This window comes from Sorex araneus, chromosome X, assembly GCF_027595985.1.
Source record: "Sorex araneus isolate mSorAra2 chromosome X, mSorAra2.pri, whole genome shotgun sequence".
NCBI classification, from domain to species: domain Eukaryota; kingdom Metazoa; phylum Chordata; class Mammalia; order Eulipotyphla; family Soricidae; genus Sorex; species Sorex araneus.
The window spans coordinates 201,249,168-201,263,147 of NC_073313.1; the positions used below are offsets into that span (position 1 = coordinate 201,249,168).

Here is a 13,980-nt window from a genome sequence, read left to right on the forward strand (position 1 = left end):
GAGTTTATCAACCTTCTTGCCTCACTTTAATGACTGTATTTGTGTGCATGTGTTTTTATTTGAACAAAATTTAAGAAGTGCCACAATTTTAAGGCATTTAATCTAAGCATTCAAATTAAACTGTTTTTTTTTTTTTACCTAGGGTTGCTTAGTAGTAGAGGATGTTACTTAGTAGTAGAATCCCCGATCAAGCTTTGTCACTACAAAAACAAATAAAAAATTAAAAAGTAATATTTTCTTGTCTGTACTAAAATTTATTCTCCTTTATATGTCCATGAATATATAATCAATAGTGTGTAATAATATAATTGATGTGTGTATTCTGTGGATTCATGAAAATTTTTTTATTATGCAAATAGTTTGTCTAACAAGGCACATGACATACAGGTGCTTCATAAATACCTGATTACTTAATGAACGTATGAATAAATAAACTAATCAAATTCCAAAAAATCCAGTTAAATTTTATTTTTACATTTTTTCACAACTCTTGACATTTGAGGTCACAGTATTTTTAATAGGTGATCATACTATTAAGATAAAGTAAATTATAAAGTAAATGTCATAATACTAACAGTGTGTTCTTGTCCATATACTGTAGCACTGTTGCACTGTCATCCCATTGTTCATCAATTTGCTCTAGCAGGCACCAATAACCTCTCCATTATGAGACTTGTTGTTACTGTTTTTGGCATATTGAATATGCTTGACAGGCTCTGCCATGCAGTAGGGATACTCTCGATAGCCTGCCGGGCTCTCTGAGAGGGACAGAGGAATCAAACTTGGGTTGGCCATGTGCAAGGCAAATGCCCTACCTGTTGTGCTATTGCTCCAGCCCTGTCTATATACATTTTAAATAATTTTTCATATTTAACTTTGTCACTGCCTTTATAACATTGGTTCGTTTTAATTCAGGCAAATATTTTTACTTATGAAATTTTTCTTTTTTTTTTATTGAATCACCGTGAGATAGTTACAAGCTTTCATGTTTGGGTTACAATCTCACAATGATCAAACACCCACCTCTCCACCATTCCCCACCACCAATATGGGATGAGAGAAAAGGATAATGGGAGAGATTACTGCTGCTTCTTGAGCTTGCAGAAGAAAAAGCTGGGTAGGTATTAGCAAGGGTGTGCATGTGAACACACACACAAGGTAGAGATTGATGTCATCACAAAGGATGTCACCCAAAGATACGGACACAAATACACGGACACACAGACACACACTCACACACACATTCCAAAAGGAAATTAGCTGCTACCAGATATACACACCCTTACAATATATTTTATATATTTCATATATAAATGTTACATAGTTTTTCAATATATATTTTGCTGCTTACAAATAAAAATGTATTGATAATTTCCTTTACCTGAGAACTGTTTTATGTGTTGAAAAATGTTTTTCTATGCTTATTCATAAACAACAGACACTGCCTAAAGAGAGAATTCCTCATTCAAATCTATGTTCATTGCACAAACAAACAAATGTAAAAGACCTTCTATACCTATTAGTTCACTCTATCATAGAACATAAGGCCATGGTGAATCAGTCTATCTACTTCCTTTAATTTTCTATCTTTAATATTCTAAAAATTATAATGGAGTATCTAGGTGCCTTGATGGGCCTTTGGTTTTGTGCTCTCAGATCTTCTACTTGATATCATTTTCTTTCTTATTAATTTAATTATTTATGTCCTTTCCATTTTTTTCTTTCTTCCTCTGAAACAGCTTTCTTTGATCATGTCTCTATCCTTTGTGTCCATCATTATCTAGGTCATCATTTTCATCTCTGACTTTAACGCCTACATAATAAAAAATCCTCAAAATTTTATCATTTTATTGCTGAATTAATTTTTTCATATGTGCTCTTTTCTATCTCAAATAGTGCTTTCTTCTATTGAATTTTTCAAAGTACATTAGCGTTCACTTTTTCCATTCTTTAATTTCTTACTTTGAGTAACAGCTATTACAGTTTTATAGATTCCCCTCCCACTGGATGTTTTGAAGCACAATGAAAATAAAATAAAAAATTTGAGCTATTTCAGAATAAACTAATTCTGAAAGCTGACCATCAAGTTGGCCCAAGTCAGTGCCCTCTTATTATCCTCAAGAAGTGCTTCATTATGACATCTTGTCTTATTTATTGACTTGTATTGAGATTGACCTACGCAAGACATCTTCTCCAGATAGGATGTGTGAATGTTTTTTATCCTGCTATCACTGAACTCTTGACTTCTATAAATTCTTCCATGTGTATGCTTTTTCCTCTGAACAGCACCTGAAATCTTTAGTATTTGTTCCACCCAAATTTTCTAAAATAAATAATAAATGAGCATACTAATTGTACAGGCTGAAACTTCTACTTCACAATATTAACATTAGGTTGTCAAATGCAATGTGTCAACTTTCCTTTGATGCAAGACATGAAAAAAACTATGCAAAATTCCACATGTGTTCTAAAGTGCTTCACTAGGGTTGTAACACCTATCCTATCTTCTCCTTTCTGTGCTAAGATATAGCATGTGCATAAATGCTGAGAGGAAAAAGGATAAAAATCAATGAAGAGTATTGTTTGTTTGGTCCAGAGGGAGAATTGGTTTGGATCACAGCAACATGAGATTATTGGGTCAATTAATGTCTTCATCCTGACTAAAACCACATTCTCCCTCTGATTCAAATGATGCCCAGTGTATGTCATTCAAAAATTTGATTCATATTTGTTGTTTTCAACAATAATCTCCATTTGACATTCTGTACTAACTTCATCCAATTTTCTTTCTCTTTCTTCTATTCATCTGGTCTTTCTCATTTTGTTCTTCATTTTCTTTCACAAATTCACAAATTCTTATTATTAGCAATTCAAGCATTGGCTTAATGCTTTCTTTTTCTCTTTTAGTACTTTTATTGAAGTACTTTCAGGAAGGTCTAGTATTTTTGTCATTTTGTTAGTCTTCCTAATTATAGCCTATCTCTTTTGTTCTCCTGGATAAAATATCACAGATTCTTTAGAGGCCTGTTATTCATTTCAGTCTTTGTAATAAGGTATATGAGTCTATCCAAATTATATTTGAAATATGTGTGATCCATATTATAAAGCACTTTGTAAAAAACATTCTCTTTTTCTTTTTCTGTATGGGAAGCCAGGCCACTAACGATGAGTGCAGACCCTAACAATGAGCGAAGAGTTTACATTTGACTCACCAGTCAGTGAGCATATGTCCCCTGTTTGCCTTGGAATGAACCAAATTGTCCCGTGTGTTAGCATAGTTATTAATAGTGCCCTATTCATTCTCAAAAGTCCCTTGGTTTATTTGATAAATTACATGATCACTCCACATGAGCCAGTGAGATATGATTTAAACATGAGTCATATATGACTGAAGGACTTATTCATTTTTATTAATAATGTTCCATCATTCTAATGGAATTACACTTGAACAGGTGAAAATTATACTTAATAAAATTCAGCACTCTTTGCTTACTGATACCCTAAAACTACTTATATGACACATGAATTGGTCATGACACCAACTGTATTCAAAGCCAATTTCTAAACCTCAATTGGCAGTCTAGTGTTTACTTATTTGATGGGCAAGACTGTACATAGTCACAATTTTTTTGAAAAATTCTTGAATTTTTGTTCTGTATATCTATAACTCTTTGATAGCTCTCACTAAACGAAATATTACATGCCAGATGATTTTAATATTATTGTCATGGGTTTTAAAATTCACAGTTGCTACTGCTAAAGTCTAACATTACAGGCTACTCTAAGACTTAGTAACAGTGTTGATTAATATGTGGAAAAGATAGCCATCTTAATGCATATCATTTAGCAGAAAATTGTGACAGAACTGAAACCTTTAGATTAAAGTCAAAACAAATCATATCCCAAATGATCCAAATGTGTGTGGAATCACTGAAATTAAATCTGGTTTCAGTTTATGCTAATTTTAACTCTTTTATTTGGAGAATTTATTTAACTTTATCCATTTTCAACCTCCATTCCATGAAATGATTATAACATTAAAATCTTGGGAATGCTGTGAGAATAAGCAAAAAATTAATGTGAATCACCTAATTAAATCTCAGATATAATTTTTTATAAAGTGCAGATGTTATCCTTAAAGGATCAAAGATTCACTGTGTTTTCTGAAAAGTTTTCAGACCAGTAAATAAGAAAAAAAGAACCAAATGAATTTTTAGATGATGACTATCTTTTGTGTCAAGAAATGAATAGAATTCAGTGACTAATGATAATAACAAAAAAGTAGAAAAGAGATAAATAAAGATGATGGATGACCTTGTAAAGGCATACACATGATTTTAATTTTTTCTAATTAGAAAGATTTTATATCATGTTATGAAGAAAGTTATAAATAGAAATACACAAGTATATTTAAATTCATATATCAATTTCCTTTTTGACATATTTAGCAATAATGCAGTAAAATAGTTGCATATATTTATATATTAAATCTTATCTGTTAAATATATTTTATTATAGACATTGATGAGTTGTAGGTTGAGTTTTTAAAGAAAACTATTATATTATGTAGTACAAACTAGGTGGAGCAATGGGATGACTTAGATATTGAGGAATGAACTGAGCAAATATATGGCAATTTGGATGTGACTTATCAGTAACATGTGCAAAACAGGCAGATTTTAATGGATTCTAGAAATATAATTCAATAATTTTATATTGCTATAAGAAATGTAATGAGTATGCAATAAAATATTGAAACAGAAGCTTTCTATGTTTTCTCTACCTTTCATATCACTATTAATCCTCTTGAAGGAGAGTTTTGGGCCACACCAGATAGTACTCAGGTTCTGACTCCTGGCTCTGGGTTGATGAATTATTCCTGGAGATACTCTGGGGGCTATATTAGGTGCTGGGTATCAAACTATGGTAGACCATATGCAAGGTAAATGTCTTACCCCTGAACTATCCCTCTGGCCCAAAACTAATAATTTTGTCTTTGCTGTCTCCAGACTACTGTTAAACTTCCATTTGTTTGTAATTTATTATGCTGCATTTTTCAGTTCTGGAATGTTAATTTTACTGCTATATTGAATTTTTAATTGCATTTTGAAATTTTTATATTTCACATATTTTGTACATTACTTCAGATATTTTTTAAATATATAAGAAGAGTCATGGTTGTTTGACATTTATTTTATTACTATATCTGTTCATTTGGGGCCATGAATAGAAGTACCCAATGGCTACTCCTGGCTCTGTGCTCAGGGATTACTCCTGATAGTACTTGGGAGACTATATGTGGTGCTAGGGAGCAAAGTGTAGTCATCCACATGCAAAGCAAGAGCCTTACCCCCTGTGCTATCTTGCCAGCACTAAACGTAGTTACTGTGTAGTCTTCACTGATTCAAATGTTTACAATATCTGCCTCTATTTCCTTTTTCTCTCATACTTATCAGTGAGTCTTTGAATTCAGAATTTTTTAAAGAATATCTCCCCAATGATGCTAAGGGGTCCCAGGATCTATTCTTAGCAAACAGGGCTGGAAAGTTCAATGCTGTGTCCAGAGAATGTGGTGCTGGGGACCACCAAGTCACAACCAGCCCCTGCAGTGCTCAGGGGCCTTCAGAACTACACCTGCAAATACTCAGGGGACCATGTAGTGCCAGAAATCTAACCAGGCAGATGGAACCTTCTTGTATGTGCCCTGTACTATCTCCGAGGCCCACTTAGTAGTCCATAATGGAAGCAAAGCATCATGTTTTCATAAATGTAGGTGAATAAAACTTCCATCAGGTATCCAGAGATTCAACCTTTCCCTTCTTGGGCAGATATAGTGCAGGTGGAGAGAGACTGACCACCTTAATTTAGGATTTTATTGAAAATCTGTCAGATCCTTTTCCTCTCAGCCATAAGGTCTTGCAAATCACCAGCTCGACTTTCCAGCGTCCTCAGTCGTAGTATTTAGCCTCAATTTTTCTGCACCTTCAAACTTTGGCAGATATCTTGTAGGTGAGACTGTTTGTGTCTAAACAAGTCACCAAATTTATTGCTTCATATCGTTTCACTTGTCAAAATCTTAGTGGTTTCATCTACCTCCCATGCACCAGAGGCCCAGTCTGACCACTCAGCACCTCTAGATACAGAGCAATGACTGCAGTTCATTTTAACATCAGTTTCCCTTTCTGTTGAGCATTCTCCACCTGTTACCTGTCTACTGAGTACGTTCTTGTTTCCTAAGTATCCTGAAAATATGTTCTATTTTAATTTACTTTTCTCTTTGGAGTTGATGATTATAGCTTAGCCTACACACTTAGGGCATATTAGGACTTAGCAAAAAATCTTGAAGAGAAAACAGAATTTGATGTGCCACTCTTCCCAATATTATTTCTCCAGTCTCATGTAAATGCCAGAAATGTTGCTGTATTTTTGTCCCCCAGCAGCACTGTTCTTTATGGGCATAGCACAGATTCTCAGCCTCAGGCTGCATGCAGAGCTGACAAGGAATCCCCAGAGGTGGCTTCAAATCCTCAGCTCATATTTGAAAGATTCTTGCCTTGCTTCAGTTGAACTCCCTCTGGTCTTTATTGTTGGACTAATCTCTGATGCCTTACATATATTATTTTTGTAATTGATCCAACTTTTTAAATTGTTCTCAGTAGGAACATTGGTCTGATGTTCATAAGTCTATCAGTCTAGAAGCAACAGTCTTATGTAAGTTTCAGTTGGGTACCATACAAGTTTAATAGAGAGAGAGATATCGAGACATTGTGAAGATCTTTTATTTTATTAGTTCCTTAGTGAAGCAAATTAGTGTTTTGGAAGAAATTTAGAGAAATTTGGGAAGAGATAGGGAAAAGATGTGTGTTCAAGAGAGAACACAAACTTCTGCAGAGTGAAAAAAGCAGAGAAAAGCTCTGGGGAGAAGGTTATAGACAATTGCCTTGGCCTGAAATTCTCTGAATACATAAAAGTCTGGGTGTTGTTTTAAGGTCATTTAAAGTATTGATTGATTAGGAGCAAAATTTTAAATTTGAGTATTCTGATATTTTTGATATATTTTGTCTTACCACCTGACTGTCTAATATCTAGCATTTACTTATTTATTCATCCATCTATTCACATATCAATCTTGCTTTTAGAGTAATTTTACAGTGAGTAGATTGCTATTAAATAAGGAATGAAAATGTTGGGGTTTTAGAGATAGTACAGTGGGCAAGGCACTTGCCTTGTACAAGGTTGTCCCAATTTTTATCCCTGACACTGACAGGAGTAATCACTGAGCACAGAGACAAGAGTCACTGTCACTGTCATCTCATTGCTCATCGATTTGCTCGAGGGGGTACCAGTAACGTCTCCATTGTGAGACTTGTTGTTACTGTTTTTGGTGTATCGAATATGCCATGGGTAGCTTGCCAGGCTCTGCCATGTGGGCTAGATACTCTCGGTAGCTTGCTGGGCTCTCCAAGAGGGACAGAGGAATCGAACCTGGGTTGGCCGCATGCAAGGCAAACATCCTACCACTGTGCTATCGAGTAAGCCCCAAATATTGTTAGGTGTGGCCCCAAAACAAAGCAAAACAAACACACAAAAATTTAATGTTAATGAGTGTCTGAAACAAGTAAAACAACAAATGCTAAGAATATAGGTGACATTAGTTGTATGGGCATCTCCTGCTGAAAAGTCTTGTAGAATGATTAGAAGCAGCATCTCAAAGCTATTCAACTGGAGTAGCACTTCTTGACCTACTTTTAAAAGAAATAATCATTGAGTGTCAAAAACATAATATTTACATAGGTCCAACTTAATATATAACATGTGTATAGTTCTCTCGTAAGCATTTTTATATGAAATACCTGGTATAGAAGTCAGGCACTTTCCTTAAGACAAAGGCAATTTATTCTTCACTTAGACTATTGCAAGACTGTTGGATACACACTTAACACTTCACTAGGAAAATAGTAGAAAAAAGTAAAGACAGAGGAAGCTGGGTTTTTTACATAGTTACTTAGAATGCTTTAGATGTCAGCATTATAGAGCCAATTGTCAATTCTAGGTGAGTTCCCCTACTTCCTCCCTGTCAAGTCTGTGAGGCATGCTGAGTAAGCAAGGCTGCAGCAAAGGACATTTAATATGATTCTCTCAGGAGCATGTTAGGTGAATCCTTTTCCTTGCTTGCTCTTCCTCAGACCAAGTGATTTAAAGCTAATGATAGTGGGCAGAAACATGGGGTAACTGTGCTTTTTAGTTTAGCCTTAATGCCTTCACACTCCTTCCTTTTTTTTTTTGAGGGGGTGCATATCCAACTGTGCTCAGAGCTTAAGCCTGGCTCTGTGCACACTCAGGGATTACTCCTGGCAGGGATGATGATGGGATGCTGAGGATTGAATCCTGGTAGGCCCTATGTAAGGCAAGCACCATACCCGCTGTGTCCCTTACATTATTTTCTTTAATAATGATTTTTTAGCTACCTTGATTTACAAAGTTGTTAGTAATAGTGTTTCAAGCAAACAATGCCCCAACACCAATCCCACGACCAATCTCAACTTCCTTCTACCAATATCTTAGGTTTTCACCCACCCCTAGTCTGCCTCCTTAGCAGGCATATTTTACATTTTTCACATTTTTGTTTTTAAGTTTAATTATTTAATTGTTTCAGCTTATATATATAAAATTAAACTTAAATAATTAGATAATTATATATATACATTCTTATGTGTATATATCATTTCTGTATTCTAAGGCGATGGTTTGATGACCCTTGAAATCTAGTGTTTTCTTGAGATGTTTTTTTTTATTAACAAAATGAGCACTTCCTTCATACATATAAATACTTCTGACAGTGTTTTCCTTTCTGTGAGAAACCTGAAAACCACTGCAATTTTCCACACCTAAGAGTATCTTGTAAAGTAGAAATAATGTTTCTGCTTTCTACACTTGATCTTAGCCAAAAGGCTGAGAAGCAATGTTTCTGCTTTCTAAGCCCTAAATTATACCAGAATAAACTAAAACTTTTGTTGCGTATGTTTGTTTTCAGGCAGGGGGCTACACCAGTTGGTCCTCATGGCTTTCTCCCGACTCTGTTCCAAGATGGCAAGGCTCAAGGGACCATATGGGGTACAAGAGATTGAACCCGGTTAGGCTGTGTGCAATCAAGCCCATACATGCAATGTTCAATTATATGTGCCCCAGCTGCTCAGTCCCAGTTTTCTTGACTTTTTAAAATATTGAAATTATTCAAGAAAAATGCTTCTAACTTGGGACCTCTAATCCCTCCTTTCCTCAATAGTGCGGGCTCTTTCTGAGGCTTTCTCAGGAAGTCGAAAGTTGGCCTAAAGACAAGGGCTGCAGAAGGGAGTTTGATTGACTGCACATGTGTTAGGGCTGTGCATACATTATCCAGGGCACGATGAGGCAGAGTGTGCTCAGAAACACTTCTGAAATGACTGGTTGACTCAGGCCCCACCTATACAGAGATCAGTTCCTAAAAATAGGTGCCAAGTTGCATCCTTTGGACTCAGGGCTAAAATAAATTCAGTCGTCCAATCTACTTGTTGGAAAGACCCTTCAGTGGAGCTGGCCTCCACACTTTTCAGGGGACTGGGAAATTTGCTGTACGTCAAGAAAGGGAGGAAAAGAGGCTGTGAAGATCTGTAAAGATATAGGATATTTCTGGGAACTTGAAATTAAGTCTAAATATTACTAAAGGTATGTGTGTGCTTCTAGGTTTGTAAAATGTCCTTGCTGATTGCTTAAGATCAATGAAGACTATGAATCAAATTTTTATTGCTCTAAAAAGGAGTAGTCATTCAAATTTCATTTTATGACATTATTTATCATTACTTTATATTATTAAATCCAAGGCTTCATATATAAAACTCAGCAAAGTAGCTCGTATTTTTCATATTTAGTATTAAAGAATAATGAGCCAATTTTGATAAACAACTATTAGTTAAATTATATTTCAAGTTAAATCTAAAAGGAAAAACTGAAACAAAATTAGCTTATTTTTATGAGCATAAATTGATAATATATACAATGAATATTTTAAAATATAGATTGTTTTTCTTGGAATTTAGTGAAGGAAAGGAAGAATTTAAAATATTTTCAGTTGTTACAGCTTTTTCAGGGAAACCTATGAAAATTATTCTTTCTTCGACCTTAGTTTGATTTTGATTTTCTTGCTCCAGCCAGTTTCATCTCTTCTGGGAGTATTACTGGAGTAAGGATTAAAGAATCAGATTCTTACATGTTTTTCAGAATTAAGAAAAGCACTGCCAGTTGAATCTGCCAGCTCTAATTATAGTAACTAAAAACTTAAAAAGAAAAGACTGAGATTGTACTTTAAAGGTATCATGCCCTGTATACTGTTTCAAATGGATTTTTTTCTGTCTTCGATTGCCTGTGAATACCTTAATTTGGTCCTGTTGTGCCTTAAGTGTTTGGATGTTAGAAACTGAAGTGATTTGGGAGAGACATTATAACAGAACCTCTTAAGACACCAACTAAAAGCAAGGACACTTTAAGATTACATAATGTAAGGTTTAAATTTAGCTTGCTGGTGCTGAACTGAAAAATATTTTATTTTTACCAGAACTCCATTTGGTCACTGCCGGGCTGAGGTTGTTGGAATTATTTTAAAATTTTATGTTCTGGGTGCCAGAAGATGAGTAAAATATTTACCTCAGCTACTTTCAGAGCCATGAATTTTAATATGAAAGAATACCTGTTTTGAGTTCTAGAAGATATTCTCAAAAATATTGGGTCAGAAATGAGGAAGTCTTGAATTCTATGCTGAACTGATGCTCTCTATCTCTGACTAATCTTTTAATATTTTATTTTCCTGCTGTCAACATGTAAATGAACAACTAGATCTATTTTTTGAAATCAGTCAGCATTTCAGATGTACGCCACATGGCAAAGTGCCAGCTGTTTGGGGGGGCAGGGAATGTCTTCTGGAGTTTTAGATTAAATGTTACTGCTTTCAGTCAGTATTGAGCATCTTTAAGATATAGCTTTCCTCAGCTGCCTGAAAAACAAATGTGAAACTCTTTAATGAATACAAAAGTCTTTACTTCTGAAAATGTTATGGTGAAAATGTCAATCTGGATTGCAGTTCTCTGATTGACAAGGGATGAGGGGATGGGTCACCTTTCCTCAGGTTTTCTTTGGGGTAAAAAGCTGGCAAAGTTCATGGATAATTTATGTTCTTAACAATTGATATCTGCAGTTCACTCAGTTTCGGAATTCTACATCTTGCTTATATTCTTCATAATTAAAAACTTCTGTACATCTGTTTCCTTTTCACTTTGGGTGGTAAAATATTACTTCTGATTTGTGTTGGTCTCTCCTGGTCATCATGATTCAGGCTACTGATACATTCTCTCTTTCTTTCTGTGTCTCTCCTCTTTCACACATGCCTATAAGCAAATAACTCTGGCCATTGAGGCCATTTGTAAGAACTGTTTAATAGCTAAGAGTCTTGAACAAAGCCAGTAATTTATAGAGCCGGGCAATCTCTTAAGCCCCTGCTTTTTGGTTGTTGGTTGAGCAATCTGTAGGGGACAGAATTTAATTGATATTACATGGTCCTTTTTATTTTCCCCCTATCCCTCTTTAAAGAGCATTCAAATTGTACTGTGAAATTTAATTAAATTTTAATTTGTTTTTCCTCTTCCTGAAGCAAACATTCATTCAAATTACAGGTTCATCTTGTGCAGATTGGTGGAGAACCTCAGACTTTTCTGATATAGACTGTTTTACAACATTGATTTATCCCATAGAACTGTGTGGCCTTTGTATGATTACATGATATTCTCTTTTCTTTGTCTGATAACCAAATATAAGGTTCTTTTTGATACCAACCAACCCTTCGATTCCCTCATACTGAGTGTACAACTACTTAATTCAATTCTCACAATAACTCCCTGAGTTAGAGTGGACATCAAGATTGATACCACTGTAGCTGGCCAACTCAGCCACATCCAAACTATAGTGATGTTTCAAGCAAGATAGGAGCTGAGGGGAAGTAGCACAGAGATTTCCGTGCATTCTCATGACCACATTCACCAACCTGGAAGATCATCAAACCCAGTTGTTTCTTTTTTTAATATAGGTGCCATTGCATAGAATGATCAACTAAATCTCATTGCCCTCACCCTTCTCACCTTCTAAGAGATCGAAATTGAAGTAGAATGTATCAACTGGATCGGGTTTTTTGCTCATTTTGAGAATACGCTCCCATTTTGAAAGCTATTACTATCTCTCACACCACCCTTGAGGTTTAGAGCAACAGCACAGTGGGTAGGGTTAGTTTTGCATGCAGCCAACCCGAGTTCCATTCCCAGCACTGCCCAGAGTAATGCCTGAGTGCATGAGCCAGGAATAAACTATTGCTGGGTGTGACTCCAAAAAACAAAAAAAAATTCATTTTTTCTTGTGTAACTTATGCCCGCAATGATTTCTTTCTCCTTCTTTGGAAGGCTCTATCTGTTGATGAAAGCAAAACTTTCTATTCCTTGTTTCTCTAATCAGTGGAGTTAATCTTTTGCAAATATGAATAACCTGAGTATTTTCCACCTATACAACGTAATCAGAAAAGAACAGACTGATAATTAGACATTTTTGCAATAAGAAAAACAAGAGTTGTGTTTTTCTTTAAAATATTGAAATTCTGCACTTCAACAATTTATATCAATTAAGATATAAAAAATGCTAGTGTGACTGTACTGGGGACTTTGTGAACCTAAATGGTTGCATAAAAGTCACCTATCACAACTGGCACAAATACATAAACCAAATTCATATTCTCATAGCTGTACTTCTTAAAATACCAGTTAGGATAAAATGAAATAATTACACAAATTATTATCTCTGTTTGATAAATTCAGTAATTATTTGACTTTTAGATTTTAAATGAGGAAAGTGAGGAATAGAAACATTAAGGAAGGGGCTGGAGCGATAGAACAGTTGGTAGGGTATTCACCTTGCATGCAGATGTTGCAGGTTCGATTTCCAGCATCCCGTATGGTCCCCTGAGTACCACCAGGAGTAATTCCTGAGTGCAGAGCCGGGAGTAACCCCAGAGCATCGCCAGGTGTAAACCAAAAAGCAAAAAAAAGAAAAAAAAGAAAAAGAAACATCAAGGAAAAACTCCAAGATTTAAGCAGTTTACTATAAAATATAGTAACTTATATTTACTATAAAATATACTAACTTATATTTAATTCTAAATTAAATATATATTTAATTCTATATTAAAAATAAATATGTGTCATTCTGCACATCTTTGTGGTATAGCATTCCTATCCTACCCCGCCATCATGACTTGGAATACATTTTGAGGTAAGCCTTGAAAAAGGCTTCTTTTTCTAGCAAAACTTTTCTGTTGCTTTTTGTTCATATTTCATGTTTTTCTTCAAATTTGGATAAATCATAGAAAAGAGACTTTCTAAATTTTTAATTTAATTTAAAAAACAAGCTTCTGTTTTTGCTTTTATTTCCTAACCACTTAAATTGGTTCACCCTCTTTTTGGGGGGGGGCGGTTACACCTGGCAATGCTCAGGGCTTACTCCTGGATCTGCACTCAGGAATTACTCCTGGCAGTGCTCAGGGGACCATATGGGACACTGGGAATCAAACCCAGGTTGGCCAGGTGCAAGGTAAATGCCCTCCCCGCTGTGCGATCAATCCAACAACCCATTCACCCTCCTTTTAGATGAACTCTTTTCCCCAACCCCAACTGTCTTGTTATTAGACAAAGCAATTTTCTCTTCCTGCCTAGCACAGCTTCCAGTAGTTCTTTTCTTCATTTTTCAAAATATATGTGGGATATTTCTTTTTGCCTGGTAAACTGAATATTTTGTATATCTGATTCTTCTAAAACAATAATTACCATATTGCACTAGACATACATATGACAAAATAAATATAATGCTAAAATAATTTATTTTGGAAATTTTCCTATTTAGTCAAAGATCCAA

The 13,980-nt window shown here is 35.1% G+C and overlaps 1 protein-coding gene across 3 annotated transcripts in view; it reads left to right on the forward strand.

The window, feature by feature from the left end:
- The window catches only part of XIRP2 (xin actin binding repeat containing 2), a 316,801-nt gene that overhangs the window by 228,084 nt on the left and 74,737 nt on the right, over positions 1 to 13,980 (forward strand). Inside the window, exon 4 of one of the 3 annotated variants that reach the window (XM_055123445.1) lies at positions 6,441 to 6,513. The exons of the other annotated variants lie outside the window; for them this stretch is intronic. Within the exon in view, the coding sequence (XP_054979420.1) occupies positions 6,441 to 6,513 (73 nt within the window). The remainder of the gene's footprint in view (positions 1 to 6,440; positions 6,514 to 13,980) is intronic. 3 annotated transcript variants of the gene reach the window in all.